Source organism: Diorhabda carinulata, chromosome 9 (assembly GCF_026250575.1).
Source record: "Diorhabda carinulata isolate Delta chromosome 9, icDioCari1.1, whole genome shotgun sequence".
NCBI classification, from domain to species: Eukaryota; Metazoa; Arthropoda; class Insecta; order Coleoptera; family Chrysomelidae; genus Diorhabda; species Diorhabda carinulata.
In genome coordinates this window covers 23721600-23744783 of record NC_079468.1, presented here as the reverse complement: position 1 = coordinate 23744783, position 23184 = coordinate 23721600, and the positions used below count along the sequence as shown (strand labels likewise).

Genomic DNA, 23184 nt, shown 5'->3' with positions numbered 1-23184 from the left:
ACTAGTGCCATCTATTAGCGATGTTTTGAACATCGAGCGAGCTATACTAAAATAAATTATAACTATTTAATTTTCATTATTCGTTGTAGATAATTCTTTTCAACCGATAGAATATTTTTAAAAAAAGTGTTTTTGTATATTATTAGATTGATATAATTAGGTTTAGAATGCAAAATTTTTATGTTAAATTAAACTGTTGGCGATAGTGATAAAATAATTAGGTTAAGTTTATAATGTTATGTCATTGAGGTGCTTTATTTTTATATATATATATATTTGTTATTTTATGATTTATTAAATAGATCTAATGACTGATATACAAATTATTACGGAAAGAATCTGTTGAAAATTTTATTTATCCCATAAACGAGAAATAAGTGCATTTAAAGTATAAATACGTTTGAACAAAATGCGATTAATTATTTTGGATTCAGCTGATAAAGTAAGCGAATGGGCGGCAACGTATGTAATGAAAAGGATAAATGATTTCGCCCCATCTCCGGATAAATATTTCGTTCTTGGATTGCCAACGGGTAAACCAATTTTTAAACAATTGTTATTACTTCGTTCGTTATTGCAATCATACAACTTTTTTCAGGGGGCACTCCGTTAGGCATGTATAAAAAATTAATAGAATTTCATAGAGCGGGAAAGATATCTTTTAGGTACGTTAAGACTTTCAATATGGACGAATATGTAGATCTACCTAAAGATCATCCTGAAAGCTACCACTATTACATGTGGAACAATTTTTTCAAACATATAGATATTAATCCAAAAAATGTTCATATATTAGATGGAAATGCACCAAATTTATTCGCCGAATGTTCGTATTACGAACAAGAAATAGTCGAAGCAGGAGGAGTTGAATTATTTATCGGAGGTTTGTATTAATATTTTTCAAAAATTCTCATTATACGATCGAAATTTTTTTATTCACGTAGCGCTTTTTCGAAGGTATTGGACCAGATGGACACATAGCGTTCAACGAACCAGGCTCTTCATTAGTTTCTAGAACCAGGGTAAAAACCTTAGCCAGAGATACTTTAATTGCAAACGCACGTTTCTTCGATAATAATGTAGAGAAAGTGCCCAAACAAGCACTTACTGTTGGCGTGGGAACAGTAATGGATGCTAGAGAGGTACAAAAGTGTTTCAGTTATTAAATTTGGATTCTTGAAAGTGATTTAGTACTAAAGGATTAATATTTATGGGAATCTACATATATTTTCCATCTTTTTTAAAACTTATGAGAAAAGTGAAAATATGTATGATAATCAGCAAAATAAAATTGAGTTTTGAAACCCAAGTGAAATGGGTTGTTAGATGGTTTCGATTTAAAAAAATCTAAAGAGAAAAAAAATTCAATCCTATATCCTGGAGTTTGAACAATAAGATTGAGTGGGAATAAACACAACATCAGTTATGTGAATCCAGTAGGAAGTGGACAAAACAATCAGTTAAAAGAACAAGTTGACGAGGAGTAGTTCAAATGTCACATGTACATATAAACAGTCAAAAGAACAAGCTGATAAGCAGTAGTTCAAATGTCACATGTACATAAACAACTATTAGCTTGAAACAACTGGTAAAAGAAATAAGAAAATACAAGATAGACATAAACTCCACTAAATCAAATTTAGTTTTGAAACCAAGTGAAATTGATTGTTGAGAATTGGTTGCGAAGTAAAAAAAACTGAAGAAAAGAAAAGAATTCAATCCTATATCAGATGGAATTTGAACCATAAGATCTATTGGGATTAAACAAAACATCATTCATGTTAGTCCAGTAGAAATTGGACAAAACAATCAATTGAACAGAACAAGTCGACGAGAAGTAGTTCAAAAGTCACATGTACATATTCAACAGTTAGCATAAAACAACTGGTAAAAAAATAAGAAAATTCAAGTTGTACATAGTGATAAACTCATAATTAGTGAAAAATAGTGAACCTAAACAAATTTTTAATCATTTATTATATTGTCACATGATTGTTTGATTGCCAAGGATTTAGTCTGTAAATTACATGCAGAAGAAATTACTACCACTAGTTTATAAATTCAGTTTCTATGAAACAAACTATTTTTTTTCCCATTTTTTAAGGTAATGATACTTATTACTGGCACCCAAAAGGCTTTCGCTTTGTATAAAGCCGTAGAAGAAGGCGTTAATCACATGTGGACGGTATCGGCTTTCCAACAACATCCTAATACTTTAATGATATGCGACGAGGATGCCACTTTGGAATTACGAGTAAAGACTGTTAAATATTTTAAAGTAAGTTGTTTGTTTCCATCGTTTTTCCAACAGATATTTTTGATTATTTGAAAAATTTGTATATTGAATACACTTTTGTGACTTAATAGGTATGTATATAGGATTTCAATTTTTTACAGATAATTTTGTGCGTTACAAACTCGATATAATTACTTATTATTAACCTAATTATTTTACAGGTTTCATATACTGGAAATTCGGTCAATGAAATTAAAAATATTATCGATAAAAGTGAAAGAGAAAAAATAAAACAATTCGAGACTGTTCCCAGTGCAGAAAAACGAACGCAGCCTATAGAAGATTCAGATTCAGAATATGTTGAAAAAATAATTGAAATAATACAACCAAAACTACAAGATTCAGTTGAAGCTGTAGCTGTTACAGAAGATATCGATGCAAAAGAATCGAAAGTCACTGAAGAGTCAAGTTATACAATATTAAAAAAACACAAATTAGAAGATGAGTCAGAAATAACGACTTTTATGTTAAAATCTACACAAGAACCCAAATTAGAAGATTCTCTCATGCCCTGTACAATCTCATATGATACAAGAATGAAATTTGATCCAGAATCAAAACTAGAAGAAATACCGACCGTTGCTGTGGTTCAAGAATCTGTTCAAGAACCCAAATTAGAAGATTCAGTTATACTCGGAACAATTTCATTTGATACAAGAATGGAATTTGTTTCAGAACCGAAATTAGAGAAAGTTGGGTCAAAATTAACGACGGTGGTACCCAGAAATATGTTAGAATCTGTTAAAGAACCCAAATTAAAAGATTCGAATGAACCTCAAGCAATTCCAGCTGATACAAAGATGAAATTTGTTGCAGAACCAACTGTTAAAGAACCCAAATTAGAAGATTCATATGAGCCTCAGACAATACCACTAGATGCAACTATGAAATTTGTTATAGAACCAAAATTAGGAGAAGTTAAACCAGAATCAACGGCGAGTGTTGCTGAACCTATTAATACAACGTTAAAATCTGCACATGAACCCAAATTAGAAGATTCAATTAAGTCTCGGATAACACCCATTGATACAGGGATTAAATTAGAAGAAATTGGGTCAAAAATATCGACTGATGTTATGGTACCCGGTAATAAAATGTTAAAAGCTGATGAAGAACCCAAATTAAAAGATTCGAATCTACCTCAAGCAGTACCAACTGATACAAGTAAGAAATTTGTTTCACAAACAAAATCAAGAGAAGATAGGCCAAAAATATTGGCCATTGCTGCAGAACCAACTGATACGACGATGAAAGCAGCTGAAGAACCCAAATTAGAAGATTCGAATGAACCTCGAGCAGCACCATTTGGTACAATACCTAAATTAGGAGAACTTAAGCCTAAAGTATTGGATGTAGCTGCAGCACCAACTGGTACAATGTTAAAGACTGTACAAGAACCCAAATTAGAAGATTCAAATGAACCTCGAGCAGCACCATTTGGTACAATACCTAAATTAGGGGAAGTTAAGCCTAAAGTATTGGATGTAGCTGCAGTACCAACTGGTACAATGTTAAAGACTGTACAGGAACCCAAATTAGAAGATTCAAATGAACCTCGAGCAGCACCATTTGGTACAATACCTAAATTAGGGGAAGTTAAGCCTAAAGTATTGGATGTAGCTGCAGAACCTACTGGTACAATGCTAAAGACTGTACAGGAACCCAAATTAGAAGATTCAAATGAACCTCGAGCAGCACAATTTGGTACAAAGATGAAATTTGGAGGAGTGGAACCAAAATTAACGGCAATTGCTGCAGAACCAACTGGTACAATGTTAAAGAGTGTACAGGAACCCAAATTAGAAGATTCAAATGAACCTCAAGCAGCACAATTTGGTGCAAAGATGAAATTTGGAGGAGTGGAACCAAAATTAACGGCAATTGCTGCAGAACCAACCGGTACAATGCTAAAGAGTGTACAAGAACCCAAATTAGAAGATTCAAATGAACCTCAAGCAGCACAATTTGGTGCAAAGATGAAATTTGGAGGGGTGGAACCAAAATTAACGGCAATTGCTGCAGAACCAACCGGTACAATGCTAAAGACTGTACAGGAACCCAAATTAGAAGATTCAAATGAACCTCAAACAGCACAATTTGGTACAAAGATGAAATTTGGAGGGGTGGAACCAAAATTAACGGCAATTGCTGCAGAACCAACTGGTGCAATGCTAAAGACTGTACAGGAACCCAAATTAGAAGATTCAAATGAACCTCAAGCAGCACAATTTGGTGCAAAGATGAAATTTGGAGGGGTGGAACCAAAATTAACGGCAATTGCTGCAGAACCAACCGGTACAATGCTAAAGACTGTACAGGAACCCAAATTAGAAGATTCAAATGAACCTCAAGCAGCACAATTTGGTACAAAGATGAAATTTGGAGGGGTGGAACCAAAATTAACGGCAATTGCTGCAGAACCAACTGGTGCAATGCTAAAGACTGTACGGGAACCTAAATTAGAAGATTCAAATGAACCTCAAGCAGCACAATTTGGTACAAAGATGAAATTTGGAGGGGTGGAACCAAAATTAACGGCAATTGCTGCAGAACCAACCGGTACAATGCTAAAGACTGTACAGGAACCCAAATTAGAAGATTCAAATGAACCTCAAGCAGCACAATTTGGTACAAAGATGAAATTTGGAGGGGTGGAACCAAAATTAACGGCAATTGCTGCAGAACCAACTGGTGCAATGCTAAAGACTGTACGGGAACCTAAATTAGAAGATTCAAATGAACCTCAAGCAGCACAATTTGGTACAAAGATGAAATTTGGAGGGGTGGAACCAAAATTAACGGCAATTGCTGCAGAACCAACCGGTACAATGCTAAAGACTGTACAGGAACCCAAATTAGAAGATTCAAATGAACCTCAAGCAGCACAATTTGGTACAAAGATGAAATTTGGAGGGGTGGAACCAAAATTAACGGCAATTGCTGCAGAACCAACTGGTGCAATGCTAAAGACTGTACGGGAACCTAAATTAGAAGATTCAAATGAACCTCAAGCAGCACAATTTGGTACAAAGATGAAATTTGGAGGGGTGGAACCAAAATTAACGGCAATTGCTGCAGAACCAACTGGTGCAATGCTAAAGACTGTACGGGAACCTAAATTAGAAGATTCAAATGAACCTCAAGCAGCACAATTTGGTACAAAGATGAAATTTGGAGGGGTGGAACCAAAATTAACGGCAATTGCTGCAGAACCAACTGGTGCAATGCTAAAGACTGTACAGGAACCCAAATTAGAAGATTCGAATGAACCTCAAGCAGCACAATTTGGTACAAAGATGAAATTTGAAGGAGTGGAACCAAAATTAACGGCAATTGCTGCAGAACCAACTGGTACAATGTTAAAGACTGTACAGGAACCTAAATTAGAAGATTTGAATGAACCTCAAGCAGCACAATTTGGTACAAAGATGAAGTTTGGAGGAGTGGATCCAAAATTAACGGCAATTGCTGCAGAACCAACTGGTACAATGTTAAAGACTGTACAGGAACCTAAATTAGAAGATTTGAATGAACCTCAAGCAGCACAATTTGGTACAAAGATGAAGTTTGGAGGAGTGGATCCAAAATTAACGGCAATTGCTGCAGAACCAACTGGTACAATGTTAAAGACTGTACAGGAACCCAAATTAGAAGATTCAAATGAACCTAGAGCAGCACAATTTGGTACAAAGATGAAAATTGAAGGAGTGGAACCAAAATTAACGGCAATTGCTGCAGAACCAACTGGTGCAATGGTAAAGACTGTACGGGAACCTAAATTAGAAGAATCATTTGAGCCTAAAACATTTGCTTCTATTTCAGAACCTTCTATCGCACTGTCGAGTTTCGTTAAAGAATCCAAAACAAATTCCATTGTTGGGGAACCAACTGCAACAGCATTGAGATGTAGAGAACCAAAAGCAGACGAAAAATTCGAATCTAATGACAAATCATCCGAATATATCGAAAAAATCAAAAGTAGCAAATCGGTGACTTTCAAAGAACCCGAAACAGAAAAAATTTCATTACCCGATAAAAACGTGGAAATAAAGCGAATTTCCGATAAAACGACGCAACATACGGAAAACGTCGTATCCGCCACACAAACGCGACCGATAAAAACGCATAAAGAAGAATCGGAATCATTAGAAAAGACAATAGACAATAGACAAATCGAATCAACGGTAATAATCGATAGAGAGGAACCACTTCTCGCCGAAAAACATCTAGAGGCAATTAAATCCAGTAGGAGTATTCAAGTGCCGCACGAGAAACCTCCGGAATCGATGAAAACTAACAGATCGATCCAAGTATCTGACGAACCCGAAGCGAAACATTTCGAACCGATTTTATCGAGTAGGAGCGTCCAAGTATCCGGTTCCATACAAATTGGATTCGAAGACGAAACGGTTTCTAGTAGATCGAATATCGATAAACGATTAGAAACTAATCGATCTACTGAAACGTGTCGATTTATGAAAAAAATTAGTACGACGGTACCGAGTTTTAGTGTCGATTCGTCGATTATTAAATCCGGAGGATGTTCCGGTAAAATAACCGCCACCAGGAATCAGTCTCAATGTTCTATTAAGTTGAAGTGTATCGAATCGTTCGCCGCCGTTCAACGGTCTAATAAAAATCGAGACGGAAAATCGAAAAGTGAATCGGCGGAAAAATAATTTTTTTTTTATATATATACATATATATATAAATATGTACCTCTATGACGTTTAAATTTATTTGTTTTGGTATAAAATATTTTTTAAATCTAACAAATTAAATATGAAATTAGCCAGCTGCGGTATCGGTGTATAAAAACAATTTCGTGAAAAAATTTTCCTCCTTTTTAGCCAGGTCAACACTACCCCGGCCCTGCAGAGGGGCAACTCCTATATGAGGACCTATTCTAATTCGTCTTCCTTCTATAAAAAAAAAATCGTGCAACGAATCTCTCCCATTTTTTTTTGAGTGTCTAGTTTTTATTTTTAATTGAAAAATTTTCTAAACAACCCTCGTATAGATTGAATGAAATTGTGTACTTATTAATTGGTTGGAAATGTAATGAAAAATGTGGAGATTTGAAATTTTTGTACTGATTGAATGCAAGGTGTATGATACGGAGGTATTTCGAAAAGTAGTACTAAATCTATTTTTTTGGTTTTGATATGTCTTTTTTTTGTCATTTTGACATTAAAAAAATATGAAAAACTTGCTATAAATACTTTTTTAAATGTAATTGATTATGTTACAAGAAGTTTGAACCGTTTTTTCTTATTGAATATACGAGGATACTTCGAAAAGTAGTATTCAATCTATTTGACGGTTAAAATATACTTTACTTGTCATTTTGACATTAAAAAAATATGAAAAACTTGCTAAAAATACTTTTTTAAATGTAATTGATTATATATCAAAAAGTTTGAACCGTTTTTTTTATTTAATATACGAGGATACTTCGAAAAGTAGTAATAAATTTATTTGACGGTTAAAATATACTTTACTTGTCATTTTGACATTAAATTAATATGGGAAAATTGCCGAAAATGCGATTTTAAGTGCAATTGATTGTATAACAAGAAGTTTGAACCGTTTTATTTCTTTAATATACGAGGATACCTCGAAAAGTACTACTAAATTCATTTGACGGTTAAAATGTACTTTACTTGTCATTTTGACATCAAATGATTATGCCAAAATTGCGATTTCAAGTGCAATTAATTGTATAACAAGAAGTTTGAACCGTTTTTTTTTATTTAATATACGAGGATACTTCGAAAAGTAGTATAAAATCTATTTAATGCTTCAAATATACTTTAATTGTCATTTTGACATTAAATGAATATGAAAAAATTGCTAAAAATGCTTTTTCAATAACAATTAAATTAATGCAAATGGAATTATACTGTTTTTTTTTTGTTATTTTATATACAAAGGCACTTCTAAAAGTAGTCATGACTAATAAATAATATTTGCTCATTAAAAATTATCTAATTTCACATAAATACGTAGTTACGACGTTAAAATTCAATAGAAATAACAAGTAAGTACAGTTTAGATGTATACAGGTTGTCTCAATAACAGTAGTAACATTTATTTTGTTATTTGTTCATATTTTCGCAAACCCTATATTGAAAACATACACTAATTGTATACTTTTTTACGTTACATAATTGTTTTTATATTTTTTTTCCCTAAATTCCCAACGTCTCCAAGTATTTTTCCATTTTCTTTTACCAATGTTCCCTTTTACGACCCGTATAGTTTTATTTGATAAATATCGTGTTTTTATATTAAATTTTCATTAAAAATCTTCCCCTAAACGTTTCATATATATTTTCGCCTTTTTTATTGTGACTAACAATTTTTTTTTTCAATTTTATTTTCGTTTCTTTTTTATAACAAATTATATTTCACTTTGTATTGATTATATTTATCTTACAGGCACTAAGTGACCATCACACCAACCAAATGTTGGCTTCTGAAACTGAACAATTCCAGACATACCATTAAACTACATACCGAATGCTTTTATTCACTAAAATATTCAGTTTAATGTATCAAGGTTACGGGTGGGTTAGATAAGACAATAAATACATATATTCATATAAAAACGTTGTTTATTTATTATAATTTAACATTTACGTACCCCAATCCTCCCTGCTACCCGCCATATTACCCCTTCTTAGCAGCGTTTTCCTCAACAGTACTTTCTATTTGCCCCTCGTATTTTAATTAAATTTTATTATATATTTATCCGTCGTGTCTTGATGGGACATTCTGTATTGAGTTTCATATTAAATAAATAAAAAAAAAAACTCAAATTTGAGGTGGTTCTAAATCAAATTAAATTCTTATTTGAAAATTTATTCACTTAATGTCTATAATATTTATTTAAATAACACAAAAATGTAATTTATTCAATTAATGAAACCATTTACTAATTTAAATTATACGGGGGCTTAACTAATCGATGAAAGACATTTTAGTCACTGACTTTTTGATGGGGTGTTGAATATAATCGAAGCAAATTATTTTTTTTTTCAGGATTTAAGCGACCACCACGCCGCGTTGCTGCAATCAACAGGCGATGGTAAAGAAAGGGGGCGCTTCAAAAAAGTTTCTTGAAAATATATATACTCCGTTATTTCGCTTTACCTGTGCCCGAAAAATTAGCTCGGATAAAGGAATAAATTAAATAAAACTTTAAATAACAATTCGTTTTATTTATAATCCAGTACCTGGAGCAGTTCACGACACAAGTTTGTAAATTTGTGTTAAATTTTTAAATAAATATCTTTAAATGAAAACGACAATTTAAATTTAAACATATTTTTATTAAAATTTCAAGATTTAATAGACAGATACATTTTTCCTTTCAAAGTTTGCTTCACCGGATTGATTTTCTTCAAAATTTGTGTCATAATATTGACAAGTTGTTCGCTGGATAAACCGGTTTTTTTCGATTTGAATTTTTGCAATAATTCCGTTGTGGTCATCGGTTTTCTCATTAAATACTTTCTTACAGCATCTTCCGTGATACCGGATTCGTTGGAACCGGCAATGAACGTGGGCAGATCTAATTTCACCTTTTTTGGACTGGGACCGGCTAGAACGTCGTTTATAAGTTTTCTTTTATTATCCGTAGGAGTTGCAGAACGTGAACTATTCTCACTACTTACTTCCTTTTCCTCTTTCTTTACTTTCTTCACTTCCTCTTTTTTATTTTTCTTAGTTTCCTCATCAGAACTACTATCTGAACTGAAATCATTATCATCGATTTTAGCATCTTTCTTTAGATCCTTCTTAACATCCTTCTTGGTCTTTTTCTTCTTTTTCTTTTTATCCTTTTCGTCTGTTTCTTCTTTCTTTTCAGTTTCCTTTTCCTTATCGTCATCTTCGTTGCTCTGTTCTTTTTCTGATTTTTCACTATCTTCATCGGACTCCTCATCTGAATTCAACAATTTCCTGAGCGCCTTTTCTTCTGCTACACCATCTAAATTGACATTTTCAGGTTCACTATCGCTACTGTCACTAATATAATCGAGTTCTCTTCCTTCTCCATCACCATCATCAGAATCCTCAAAAGCTTCAGCATCTGTATCCCGTTTTTTCTTTTTTGGAACCGCTTTCTTTCCCTTTTTCTTCTTATCATTTTCGTCTGGATCTTCTTTTTCTTCCTCTACAGAAGAATCCTCATCTGAACTATCCATCCATTCGTCCATTTCTGATATTTTGAGATCCTTTTCTTTTTTTGAAGTAGATTTTTTACTTTTTTCTTCACCTGTAGAATTAAATACATATCAGATATAACTTTTTAATGAGATAATAAATAATATTAATACCTTCATCTAAGTCTGCCTCTTCTTCGCCTTTCAATCTCTTCCTCAACATCAAAGAGAAGTAGTTCAAATGTTTATTTCTTTTGCTAAACTCCATTTCTGCTTCTTCTGCTGATAATGCCTTATACCTTTGGATCGGTTGGAATTTATACCATTCTTGTAATGGAAATGCTTCAATTGCACCATCTTCAGCGTGTGTAAAGACATAATAAGCTGTATTATTTGAAACACCACCTAACGGAAGAAAATTTCTATTATTGATGCTAAAACAAACATTTCCTTATTTAAAACTGATCAACCGCGTTGAACTAGACACCAACCTTCTCTGATTCCTTTAAATTTTTTAACTGTACTACCCATAGATTTCAAAATCCACGGTTGATCCTCTACTTTGTATTTCCTAGCGACGATCCCCAACTTTTTACGCCTGGCCTCTTCCTTTGCTTCTCTACCAAATTCAGAACCGGCCCCAAATTTCGGTAGTTCTTCATCTGCTCCTTTATATTCCTTCATATTATTTTCTCGCTCCATACTTACTTTGGTCCATTTTCCAAAATCTACGTCTAAAGTTCCGTTAAATCTCATTACGTGATATCTTTTTTGAACATGTTTAGGAACACGTATAGAAAATTCTTGAACGTTTACGGGTGGAGATTGAGATCCCGAAGCAATAGGGGAAGTCATATCTCTTAAACTACCCCACTAACTTTTAAAACAGATGTTCAAATATGTTAAAATCAAAATGTCTTTGGTGTAACTAAAGCAAATAATGATTTTGACATTGACAAGCTACATAGCGTACTCTACACTACACTAACATTTTATTACTGGCGAATCGCTTCTTCGTTAATAGTATTTAAGAATAAAATATTGTTAATTCATAGATTAGAATATAAATAATCGCGAAAAAAACGTTAATATCTCACTAGATCGTTAAAATTTTGTATACAGTATTGATAATATAATTTTATAGAAGCGATATCTTGTAGAAAAGCGCATTGTAATGTTTTTTATATTACACTATTGGACCGGCCGTATTATGTCTTTTCATTATTATTATTAAATTATAACATTTGCCATTATCTTAGTATAATAATTTCTTCTTCTATTGGTTAAAATATATGCCACAGAATTATTAGTATTAATTCTGTGACTATGCTTTAGTCAAAACACAAATATTCGGTGGTCAACTCAGTTTCGCTGTTGCCAGTTGTTGGTTGAAATTTTTATAAAAATTTAATACTCATTATTTGTTAAATTCGCGCTGTTAAATTAAATAGGTACATTATAAGCTAGTTAATATATGGAAATATATTTTTAGTTTCTATGATATATGAGAGAATATAATTAAAGTGTAGTTTGAATATAAATCAGATGTTTCAATAGTAAAACTGAGCATTTCATTATAAATAATAAATATTTACAACATGGCAAAAAGTTCTGTGGCTGCGTCTGCGCCAGAAAATATTTCTTTGTTGTCTTTTCTTGGTTCTGTTTTCGTTTTTCGTTCGAGGTCAGATTTGCCAGCTGTTTCTAGACAGTTCAGCTGATGTTTGTTTTTGGGTGTTACATTTTGATGTGACACACATTTTATAAAACGTGCGACCACAAACATATTACTACAACTATAAATAAATTAGAATGCTTCTCAAATAATTTGTATGAATTCGTTTTGGCCTAATAAAAAGTATCGTTAATGACGTAATAGATGTATTCGTGAGACAAAGAGCTTAAATATTTATATTTGTTTCAAAGATAACACAAATCTGGAAAGCAAGGGGATCAAGCGAATTTCAAAAATAAGTCTGGATAGTGATTCATCCGGGGACGACGGTGGTGAACCGCCGCGTAAAAAAACCCGAAAGAGTACAATAAACGAGACGATGCAATCGACTAACGGGATGGTCCAAAATGGGGCACCATCATGTAGTAACGGATCAACAGAAAATGGACACGGCGATGCCGAAAATGGTTTTTTCCTCAATCATCCAAACCAAGAAATCGTCAGATTAATCGGACAATTCCTTAAAAATGAAGGCTTGACGTAAGTTAATGACCTCTAAAATCAATGTATTTTGTTGTTTGTTATTTGCATTTCTAAATATAAATATACAGTGAATACTTTAAATTTTTTTTTAATCTTAATTTGCAAGTCATTATATTTTCTTTAAGGAAAAAAATGAATCTAAAATTTAAATGAAAGATTAAGGACTAGAAATATTTTTAGTAGGTGTAGTATTTGTGTCACAACCTTTAAAGAAATTATCGTTTTCAAGGTTAAAACATTGATTATACATGTAAAAGAATAATAATTTTATCAATAAATTTTTGATTCTCAAATTTTAAATTAATAATAAATTTTTTCTATTTGTCATCTTACTAAGGCATATCTTGAAATTATTATGAATCTAATCACTCTTATGTACAAAATATTCTTCAATTCTCAATATATTATTACCATTCATCGTCATAAACATCATAAGCAGCCTATTCGTACAAAATTTATGTATTGGTTCTTCATTTGAGCCCATTGAAGTCTACCATTGGTAAATCAGCCCCAAGTTGTTCCTGCTGGCTTCTTTATATCATGGTCCCTTAGTTTAGGTCTTCTCCTGGGTCTTTTGATGTCTTGTATTGTAATTTTGTGGTCTATCTATTATCAGTCCTTTTTACCAAGTGTTCTGCTCATAGCCATTTGAGGGATTTGATTCTGTGGCCGAAGTCCATTACCTGGGTCTTTTGCAGTATCCATTCTATTGGAGCTTATCAGTAGTTCTAGTTTTGACTATTGATGAGTTTCTATTCCATTCGACAGAACGTTATCTATACTTAGACCTTTTTTGTACCTTTCTAATTTACAGAATATTTTGACAGGGTTTACATACATGATTCAATAATTTAACTGCTTATTTGATTGTCGATAGATAAAGTAACAATTATTTTTATTAAATCACAGTAAAACATGTGAATCTTTGATGGATGAATCTGGATGTCGACTCGATCATCCTGCAGCTGAGAAATTTCGCCAGCATGTAATGGACGGTGATTGGTCTAAAGCGGATCATGATCTACAAGAATTACGTCCACTTTTGGGACAAGATACTAATATTTTGGTGAGTTATATCAAGATTTTACTGTACATTTTTCAATTGGAATTTCTTGTGTTTAGATATATAATTAATTTGCTTATTTCTCATTATTTATTTATTACTATGTACGTGTGTTATCTCAGTGTTTTGGATTTGAATAGGGATTTAAAAAAAAAATAAATTTAGATGTATGTGTTTTAGGAGATGAAATTTTTAATTCTCGAACAAAAGTATCTGGAATTTCTAGAAGAAGGTCGAGTTTTGGACGCTTTGCACGTTCTAAGAAACGAATTGACGCCTTTACAACATAACACTGCTAGGGTACATCAATTATCAAGTTTTATGATGTGTTCTAATACCGATGAATTGCTCGAACGCACAAATTGGTGAGTGTTAAATATTCGAATTTACTAAATGATTTCTGAATACACCGTTTACACTACCACTACACAGATACTCACAATACACAATAAAATTCAAATATTTCGTCAAGTTATTAATTTTTAGTTGTTTTTCTGCAGTTTCGTTTGAAAATCTACCCTGAATAATTCTGTTTATACTCTAGTTTTTTTTGTATATTGTATTTATATACTTTATTTGCTTATTTTTTATTTCTGACTCATTTAAATCAGTAGCAAGTCAAAATACTTCTTAAAATTATTTATTTTTGTTGTTTTTTTTGTGGAAATCTACCCCTAATCAATCTGTTTATATTCTATCTTTATTTTTTCATCTTTATCCATTAGTTTGTTTTATATATTCTTCTCTTATATTACCATTTCTTCTTCTCTTCCTTTCTTGTTTTTTTTTTTAATTATTAAATTAAATTGTTTACAATTATTTCAATGTTTCGATATTCATTTTGTGCCTTTTGATAATATTTCATTAGTTTTTGACATTTTAACCGCAGTTTTCTTTCTTTTTTTTTAGGGAAGGCAAAGGTATACAGTCTCGAATGGTTCTAATGAATAAATTACAATCGTACCTACCTCCTACGATAATGTTACCCCCTAATAGATTACAAGAATTACTTAATCAAGCGTTAGAACTTCAAGTTTTAAGGTGCAGCCACCACAATACCACTCGGGGTGTTTCTTTATCGGAAGCTTCTCTATTGGTGGATCACGTCTGTTTGAAATCCTCTTTTCCCATTTACACGATACAGGTGAGTCGTCGATAACGTTTATATAATCATATAAAAAATAAAATAATTTGTTTTTTAGGTGTTGAATGATCATTGTGACGAGGTGTGGTTCTGTAGTTTCTCACCGGACGGTACCAAACTAGCCACCGGTTCCAAAGACCAGAACGTGATTATATGGGATGTGGATCCGGAAACTTGTACCTTATCTTTGAAAAAAGTATTGGAAGGTCATAATACAGGCGTCGCTTATATATCGTGGAATCCCGATTCGACGCATTTAATCGCCTGCGGACCCGACGAAAGTCCAGAAGTTTGGTTGTGGAATATCGAGACTGAAGTTTTTCTCAAAGTTACCCAGTCGGCGGACGATGCGCTCGTCTGTTGCGCTTGGCATAAAGACGGTACCAAATTTGTAGTAAGTTGTTGATTAAAAATTAAATTTTGTATTAAAATCAAAAATACTAATCAACCAAACTTAATCTAACCTAATTTAACTCAAACTACACTAGTCAGAATCAAACTAAACCTAACCTAATTTGTCCTTATCAAACTGAACTCGACCTAACCTCAATCTAACTAGATAGAATCGATCTAACCTAATTTAACTCAAACTACACTAGTCAGAATCAAACTAAACCTAACCTAATTTGTCCTTATCTAACTGAACTTCGACCTAACCTCAATCTAACCAGATAGAATCGATCTAACCTAATCTGTATCAAATTCAACTCGATCTAATATGATTTATGAATTTTCTCAATGATGTTTGTAGGTTGGTGGTGTGCGAGGTCACTTTTATCAATGCGACTTGAAGGGCAACGTCTTGGATTCGTGGGAAGGTGTAAGGGTGAACGGATTATGGTGTCGACAAGACGGCAAAACGGTTTTGGCTTCTGATACTCATCACAGAATCAGAGGATATATTTTCGAAGAAGTTGCCGATCAACAAATGTTAGTATAATTATTTAGATTCGATCAAACTTTCATTCGATCGATATTCCTTTCCTTGGATCGGGCTAGTACTCGCCGGAAACTAGATCTGGAGAATAAGGTGGTTAGGGAAGCTCGATTTCTTCAAGATCACCACCATTGTTATCAATTTGTGTTGTTTTATTCCTTGATAAATCCGAAAACAGTTCCGATTAAAACATAAATACTCGAAATAGGGCAGGACCATGCGAATAAATGGGAAACAGTTCCAATTAAACCAACAAGGATCTCGATTAAAGCAGGAACAATCTTTAATGATTCAAAATAATGAAAAGGGATCAATCCTAATTGGAGTAAATATATTTTGAAGGAGACAGAAAGAGTCCTAAATGAAAGATATTCGAAATAAATCGGAATCCGTCCCCATCAAAGCCGAATGATCCTAAATAAAGCGGATATATTTGTAAATGAATCTGGAAAAGCTCATATTAAACTTAAAATAGTCTAAATAAAGCAGGAACAGTCCTAAATAAATCGGGAACAGTCCGAAGTTGATCCGGATCAGTTCCTAGGAGTCTAATTAAAACAGAAACAGTCTTAAATAAATCAGGTCGGTTCCGACAGTCTAAATAAAAGAGAAACAGTCCTAAATAAAACAGGAACAGTCCTAAGTTGATCCGGATCAGTTCCCAAGAATCTAATCAAAACAGAAACAGTCTTAAATATATCGGGTCAGTTCCGACAGTCCCAAATAAAAGAGAAACAGTCCTAAATAAAAGAGAAACAGTCCTAAATAAAACAGGAACAGTCCTAAGTTGATCCGGATCAGTTCCCAAGAGTCTAATCAAAACAGAAACAGTCCTAAATAGATCGGGTCAGTTCCGACAGTCCTAAATAAAAGAGAAACAGTCCTAAATAAAACAGGAACAGTCCTAAGTTGATCCGGATCAGTTCCCAAGAGTCTTATCAAAACAGAAACAGTCTTAAATAGATCGGGTCGGTTCCGACAGTCTAAATAAAAGAGAAACAGTCCTAAATAAAACAGGAACAGTCCTAAGTTGATCCGGATCAGTTCCCAAGAATCTAATCAAAACAGAAACAGTCTTAAATATATCGGGTCAGTTCCGACAGTCCTAAATAAAAGAGAAACAGTCCTAAATAAAACAGGAACAGTCCTAAGTTGATCCGGATCAGTTCCCAAGAATCTAATCAAAACAGAAACAGTCTTAAATAGATTGGGTCGGTTCCGACAGTCTAAATAAAAGAGAAACAGTCCTAAATAAAACAGGAACAGTCCTAAGTTGATCCGGATCAGTTCCCAAGAGTCTAATCAAAACAGAAACAGTCCTAAATAGATCGGGTCAGTTCCGACAGTCCTAAATAAAAGAGAAACAGTCCTAAATAAAACAGGAACAGTCCTAAGTTGATCCGGATCAGTTCCCAAGAGTCTTATCAAAACAGAAACAGTCTTAAATAGATCGGGTCGGTTCCGACAGTCTAAATAAAAGAGAAACAGTCCTAAATAAAACAGGAACAGTCCTAAGTTGATCCGGATCAGTTCCCAAGAATCTAATCAAAACAGAAACAGTCTTAAATATATCGGGTCAGTTCCGACAGTCCTAAATAAAACAGGAACAGTCCTAAATAAAACAGGAACAGTCCTAAATTAATCTGGATGAGTCCTAGAGGTCTAATCAAAACAGAAATTGTTTTAAATAAATAAGGAACAGTGCCAGAAGTCTAAATAAAGCAGAAACATTCATAGATAAATGAGGATCAGTCCTTAGGGTATAAATAACATAGAAACAGTAGTAAATTAATCAAGAACAGTCGAAATCTAAGACAAATAATTCATATTAAGACAGGAACGGCCAAAGGTGTCCAAAATAAATTAGAATCGACTTAAAGGTGGCTAAATAAAACAGGAACAGTCCTAAACAATCGGCTCAAAATTTGACAGGTGTCAGTTGACAAAAATTTTTTATGCTTTATTCGATAAACTTCTTCTTCTTTTTTTTTGTACGGCGTTTAAAACGATTTTCGTTGTTTATAGTATCCAAGAAGATCATCCGATAATGTCATTTACGGTGGATAAAAAAGATCGTTTGGCCTTATTGAATGTAGCCACTCAAGGTGTCCACCTTTGGGATATAAAAGACAAATGCTTAGTGAGAAAATATCAAGGGGTTACCCAGGGTCATTTCACCATACATTCCACCTTCGGTGGGGTGAATCAAGATTTCATTGCCAGCGGTAGCGAAGATAATCAAGTAAGTACATCGATATACCGTATAGATTGTTTTAAAATACTTCCTTATCCATCCGGTACATAAGGAAAAACAACACAAACACGGTAATTTTGCGTTTTCTGGGTCGCAGAATCCGTTTATTAATAAATATTCATATTAACAACATGAAGAGATTTGGAGAACAATTATTTTAGAATTTTTCTTTACTGCAGATATTTTTAAGGCCCCCAAAAATGGAACCTTTCAAAATACTAATCTGGCGCGTCGATAAATGGATTCTACGATTTAGAAAACGCTAAACTAACGTGTTGTTAAGGTGTTAAATCGCGCAGTACATCATACAATAATCTTATTCTATTTTAGGTGTACATATGGCATATACGTAACGAACAACCGATAGCTACGTTACAAGGACACACGCGTACCGTAAATTGCGTATCCTGGAACCCGGTATACCATCATATGTTGGTATCGGTATCGGATGATTGCACGATTCGAGTATGGGGACCAAAAGATAAAATGCCCAAACCGACGGGCGTCGCCAGCTGAAAAAATCCGCTTGTAAAATTGATTTTTTTTTATTACTGTGTTTATGAAAAAAAAAATCGAATCAACGCGTGGTTTAATACCAAAAAAATTGAAGTAAATATTTTTTTTTTTTTTTGGAAAAAATATCGTTACGATTTAATTATTTTTTATATATATTTGTGTTTATTTAATTTTGTTTATCGATGGGTTTAGGTTTTTTTTTTTTTGATAAAACAATTAAAATATTTAGAAAATTTTTTGTTTTTTATTGAAAAATTAACGAAATTTTATAATTTTTTTTTTAATTTCGTTGACTAAAATGATAGTGGATCCCCAGTAAAATAATAAAACTTAAATTATTTGATTATTGGCAAAACTATTATTTTGATGATAATTTTCGACTTTCCCGATATAAACTGAGAGTCAATTTCTTTTCGAGGGTATTTGAAGCACCGTTACAACTTTTGATGTACCTTTGGGCTTGAGACGTACCAGACTATTTTAAGGATTGTATTATCCTGGCGTATAAATCGAAATTTGCATTTTTTTGACACTTGTAAATAAATTGAAAAAAAAAAATTAAAAATATATAAAATAATAATCTTGAATTAGTACTAGATATTTACAATAAATATTTTAGGTTATATATCGACATTATTTTTATATTATAAACTAGATTGTAGCGTTCGTTATCTGTACTGTAACTTTTTTTCCATAAAAAACTTGATCTTATACAGGGGATTGTTGTTTTTGTATTAATCGAATACTATATTCGACAAAGAAACTTAAAATGTTTACTATCAACGATCAATTTGAAAAATAAAATTCAAAAAATGGTGATTTACAATTTTTTTAATGGATATAATCAATAAAAATGAAAGGTAGTCCTAATCGAAACTAGAAGTTCCTGAATACAAACAAATAAATCATTAATAGTACTAATAGAAGAAGAAATATAAGAAAAATGAATCAAGGGCAGTTCTAATCGAAGTTAAAGGATACTAAATAAACTAGAAACAGTCCTAAATAAAAGTAGGAGCACTTTGAATAAAACAGGAATGATTTAGACGAACTAAAAAGTTATTTTAGTGAAGCAGGAAAGTTCTAAATGAATTAAAAACAGTCCTAAGTAAAGCAAAAGCGTTCTGAATAAAGCAGGAACACTCCTAAGCACTTCCAATAAAACAGGAACGATTTAGAGGAACTAAAAAGTTACTTTAGTGAAGCAGGAACGTTCTAAATTAATTGAGAGCAGTCCTAACTAAAGCAAAAGCTTTCTGAATAAAGCAGGAACACACCTAAGCACTTCCAATAAAACAGGAACGATTTAGAGGAACTAAAAAGTTACTTTAGTGAAGCAGGAACGTTCTAAATTAATTGAGAGCAGTCCTAACTAAAGCAAAAGCGTTCTGAATAAAGCAGGAACACTCCTAAGCACTTCCAATAAAACAGGAACGATTTAGAGGAACTAAAAAGTTACTTTAGTGAAGCAGGAACGTTCTAAATGAGTTGAGAGCAGTCTTAAGTAAAGCAAAAGCGTTCTGAATAAAGCAGCAACACTCCTAAGCACTTCCAATAAAACAGGAACGATTTAGAGGAACTAAAAAGTTACTTTAGTGAAGCAGGAACGTTCTAAATTAATTGAGAGCAGTCCTAACTAAAGCAAAAGCTTTCTGAATAAAGCAGGAACACACCTAAGCACTTCCAATAAAACAGGAACGATTTATACGAACTAAAAAGTTACTTTAGTGAAGCAGGAACGTTCTAAATTAATTGAGAGCAGTCCTAACTAAAGCAAAAGCTTTCTGAATAAAGCAGGAACACACCTAAGCACTTCCAATAAAACAGGAACGATTTATACGAACTAAAAAGTTACTTTAGTGAAGCAGGAACGTTCTAAATTAATTGAGAGCAGTCCTAACTAAAGCAAAAGCTTTCTGAATAAAGCAGGAACACACCTAAGCACTTCCAATAAAACAGGAACGATTTATACGAACTAAAAAGTTACTTTAGTGAAGCAGGAACGTTCTAAATTAATTGAGAGCAGTCCTAACTAAAGCAAAAGCTTTCTGAATAAAGCAGGAACACACCTAAGCACTTCCAATAAAACAGGAACGATTTAGACGAACTAAAAAGTTATTTTAGTGAAGCAGGAACGTTCTAAATGAGTTGAGAGCAGTCTTAAGTAAAGCAAAAGCGTTCTGAATAAAGCAGGAACACACCTAAGCACTTCCAAGAATCCAGGAACGATTTAGACGAACTAAAAAGTTTTTTTAGTGAAACAGGAACGTTCTAAATGAATTGAGATCGGTCCTAACTAAAGCAAAAGCTTTCTGAATAAAGCAGGAACACTCCTAAGCACTTCCAATAAAACAGGAACGATTTAGACGAACTAAAAAGTTATTTTAGTGAAGCAGGAACGTTCTAAATGAGTTGAGAGCAGTCTTAAGTAAAGCAAAAGCGTTCTGAATAAAGCAGGAACACACCTAAGCACTTCCAATAAAACAGGAACGATTTATACGAACTAAAAAGTTACTTTAGTGAAGCAGGAACGTTCTAAATTAATTGAGAGCAGTCTTAAGTAAAGCAAAAGCGTTCTGAATAAAGCAGGAACACACCTAAGCACTTCCAAGAATCCAGGAACGATTTAGACGAACTAAAAAGTTACTTTAGTGAAGCAGGAACGTTCTAAATTAATTGAGAGCAGTCCTAACTAAAGCAAAAGCTTTCTGAATAAAGCAGGAACACACCTAAGCACTTCCAATAAAACAGGAACGATTTAGACGAACTAAAAAGTTATTTTAGTGAAGCAGGAACGTTCTAAATTAATTGAGAGCAGTCCTAACTAAAGCAAAAGCTTTCTGAATAAAGCAGGAACACACCTAAGCACTTCCAATAAAACAGGAACGATTTAGACGAACTAAAAAGTTATTTTAGTGAAGCAGGAACGTTCTAAATTAATTGAGAGCAGTCCTAACTAAAGCAAAAGCTTTCTGAATAAAGCAGGAACACTCCTAAGCACTTCCAATAAAACAGGAACGATTTATACGAACTAAAAAGTTACTTTAGTGAAGCAGGAACGTTCTAAATTAATTGAGAGCAGTCCTAACTAAAGCAAAAGCTTTCTGAATAAAGCAGGAACACACCTAAGCACTTCCAATAAAACAGGAACGATTTAGACGAACTAAAAAGTTATTTTAGTGAAGCAGGAACGTTCTAAATGAGTTGAGAGCAGTCTTAAGTAAAGCAAAAGCGTTCTGAATAAAGCAGGAACACACCTAAGCACTTCCAATAAAACAGGAACGATTTAGACGAACTAAAAAGTTATTTTAGTGAAGCAGGAACGTTCTAAATGAGTTGAGAGCAGTCTTAAGTAAAGCAAAAGCGTTCTGAATAAAGCAGGAACACACCTAAGCACTTCCAATAAAACAGGAACGATTTAGACGAACTAAAAAGTTATTTTAGTGAAGCAGGAACGTTCTAAATGAGTTGAGAGCAGTCTTAAGTAAAGCAAAAGCGTTCTGAATAAAGCAGGAACACACCTAAGCACTTCCAAGAATCCAGGAACGATTTAGACGAACTATAAAGTTACTTTAGTGAAGCAGGAACGTTCTAAATTAATTGAGAGCAGTCCTAACTAAAGCAAAAGCGTTCTGAATAAGTTAGGGAGAGTCCTAATAAAAGTAGGAACATTCGAAAGTAGTCCTAACCAAAGTAAACATGGGGATGAATGTAGACTAGATACTTTTGGAACAAATCTCGTGTACCATTATTTTTATTTAGATTTTTGTTAAAAAAAAAAAAATTATGGAGACTGTTTATATAGGAACCATACTAAAATTTAGGTTATAGAGAGGAAGATAATATTTGCGCTTGAAATGGAAAAAAAATCCAATGTGGTATCGAAGCCGTTTCTTGTAAATAATTATTTCATTTAAAAATTTGTAATATTTTCAAAAATTTCTATTAACAAAGAAAATTTATTTAGCGATTTATGATGTTTAAAGTGGTGAGCTTATGTTTCTGTCGTGTAGCAATAAACAATATTTTTCATTTAATAAATTTCAACACATTTTGTTTTATTTACTACCACTCACTACCCTTCGGAATCAATAAACAAACAAAGATAAAAAAAAAAAGGAAACGATACGGAGAAAACAAGTCGTGTGGCTAAGACACAGATGGCGCTACCATTGACAAATGACGTTTATGAATTACCAACTTTCAAAAGACTATATGTCAAATTTAATGACATTTCTATTAGTCAGTAAAAAGTGACATCCACCTAAGTGGAGCTATCAATGGAGCACTAATCAATGCATACATATTCGATACGTGGCGTGGGGTGGCGTAACGTGTCGCGGCCTTAACCCCCGATTTCGATGGAATTTTTGCGATTAAAATCGATTTGTTTCGGCATTTTTTACAAATTCGAACATACAGACATTCTACATATATATATATATATATATATATATATATATATATATATATATATATATATATATTAATAGTTTGAGGGAGTTTATGTAGAGCGAATAACAAATATTAAATTATGTAATTAGGTCCTACAGCTACGGCATTTGTGCGTTATGGGAAAATTGATAAC

General features: G+C 33.0%; 3 protein-coding genes across 5 annotated transcripts; 2 read left to right on the top strand and 1 right to left on the bottom strand.

The window, feature by feature from the left end:
* Positions 1–58: 58 nt before the first annotated feature.
* LOC130897980 (glucosamine-6-phosphate isomerase) lies at positions 59–9505 on the top strand. Of its 3 annotated transcripts, none has more exons than XM_057806980.1 (5): positions 59–533; positions 599–883; positions 958–1142; positions 2105–2278; positions 9341–9505. In XM_057806980.1, the coding sequence occupies exons 1-5, from the start codon at positions 410–412 to the stop codon at positions 9419–9421; spliced, it is 849 nt and encodes a 282-aa protein (XP_057662963.1). In that variant the 5' UTR covers positions 59–409; the 3' UTR covers positions 9422–9505. The 3 variants fall into 3 exon arrangements, with proteins under 3 accessions (XP_057662963.1, XP_057662961.1, XP_057662964.1); XM_057806978.1 differs by lacking the exon at positions 9341–9505 and adding an exon at positions 2458–8731 and having other exon boundaries at positions 162–533; XM_057806981.1 differs by lacking the exon at positions 9341–9505 and adding an exon at positions 8738–8907 and having other exon boundaries at positions 210–533.
* A 104-nt stretch (positions 9506–9609) lies between these two features.
* LOC130897981 (general transcription factor IIF subunit 1) lies at positions 9610–11402 on the bottom strand. Its single transcript, XM_057806982.1, has 3 exons — positions 10956–11402; positions 10639–10869; positions 9610–10577 (listed from the first exon to the last, which is right to left on the bottom strand). The coding sequence occupies exons 1-3, from the start codon at positions 11317–11319 to the stop codon at positions 9640–9642; spliced, it is 1533 nt and encodes a 510-aa protein (XP_057662965.1). The 5' UTR covers positions 11320–11402; the 3' UTR covers positions 9610–9639.
* A 700-nt stretch (positions 11403–12102) lies between these two features.
* Positions 12103–20878, top strand: LOC130897767 (WD repeat-containing protein 26). The gene is made up of 8 exons (XM_057806657.1): positions 12103–12679; positions 13592–13748; positions 13926–14110; positions 14655–14889; positions 14948–15283; positions 15641–15819; positions 17852–18068; positions 18411–20878. Exons 1-8 carry the CDS (start codon positions 12519–12521, stop codon positions 18594–18596), a joined length of 1656 nt encoding a protein of 551 aa, XP_057662640.1. The 5' UTR covers positions 12103–12518; the 3' UTR covers positions 18597–20878.
* The last annotated feature ends 2306 nt before the right edge of the window (positions 20879–23184 follow it).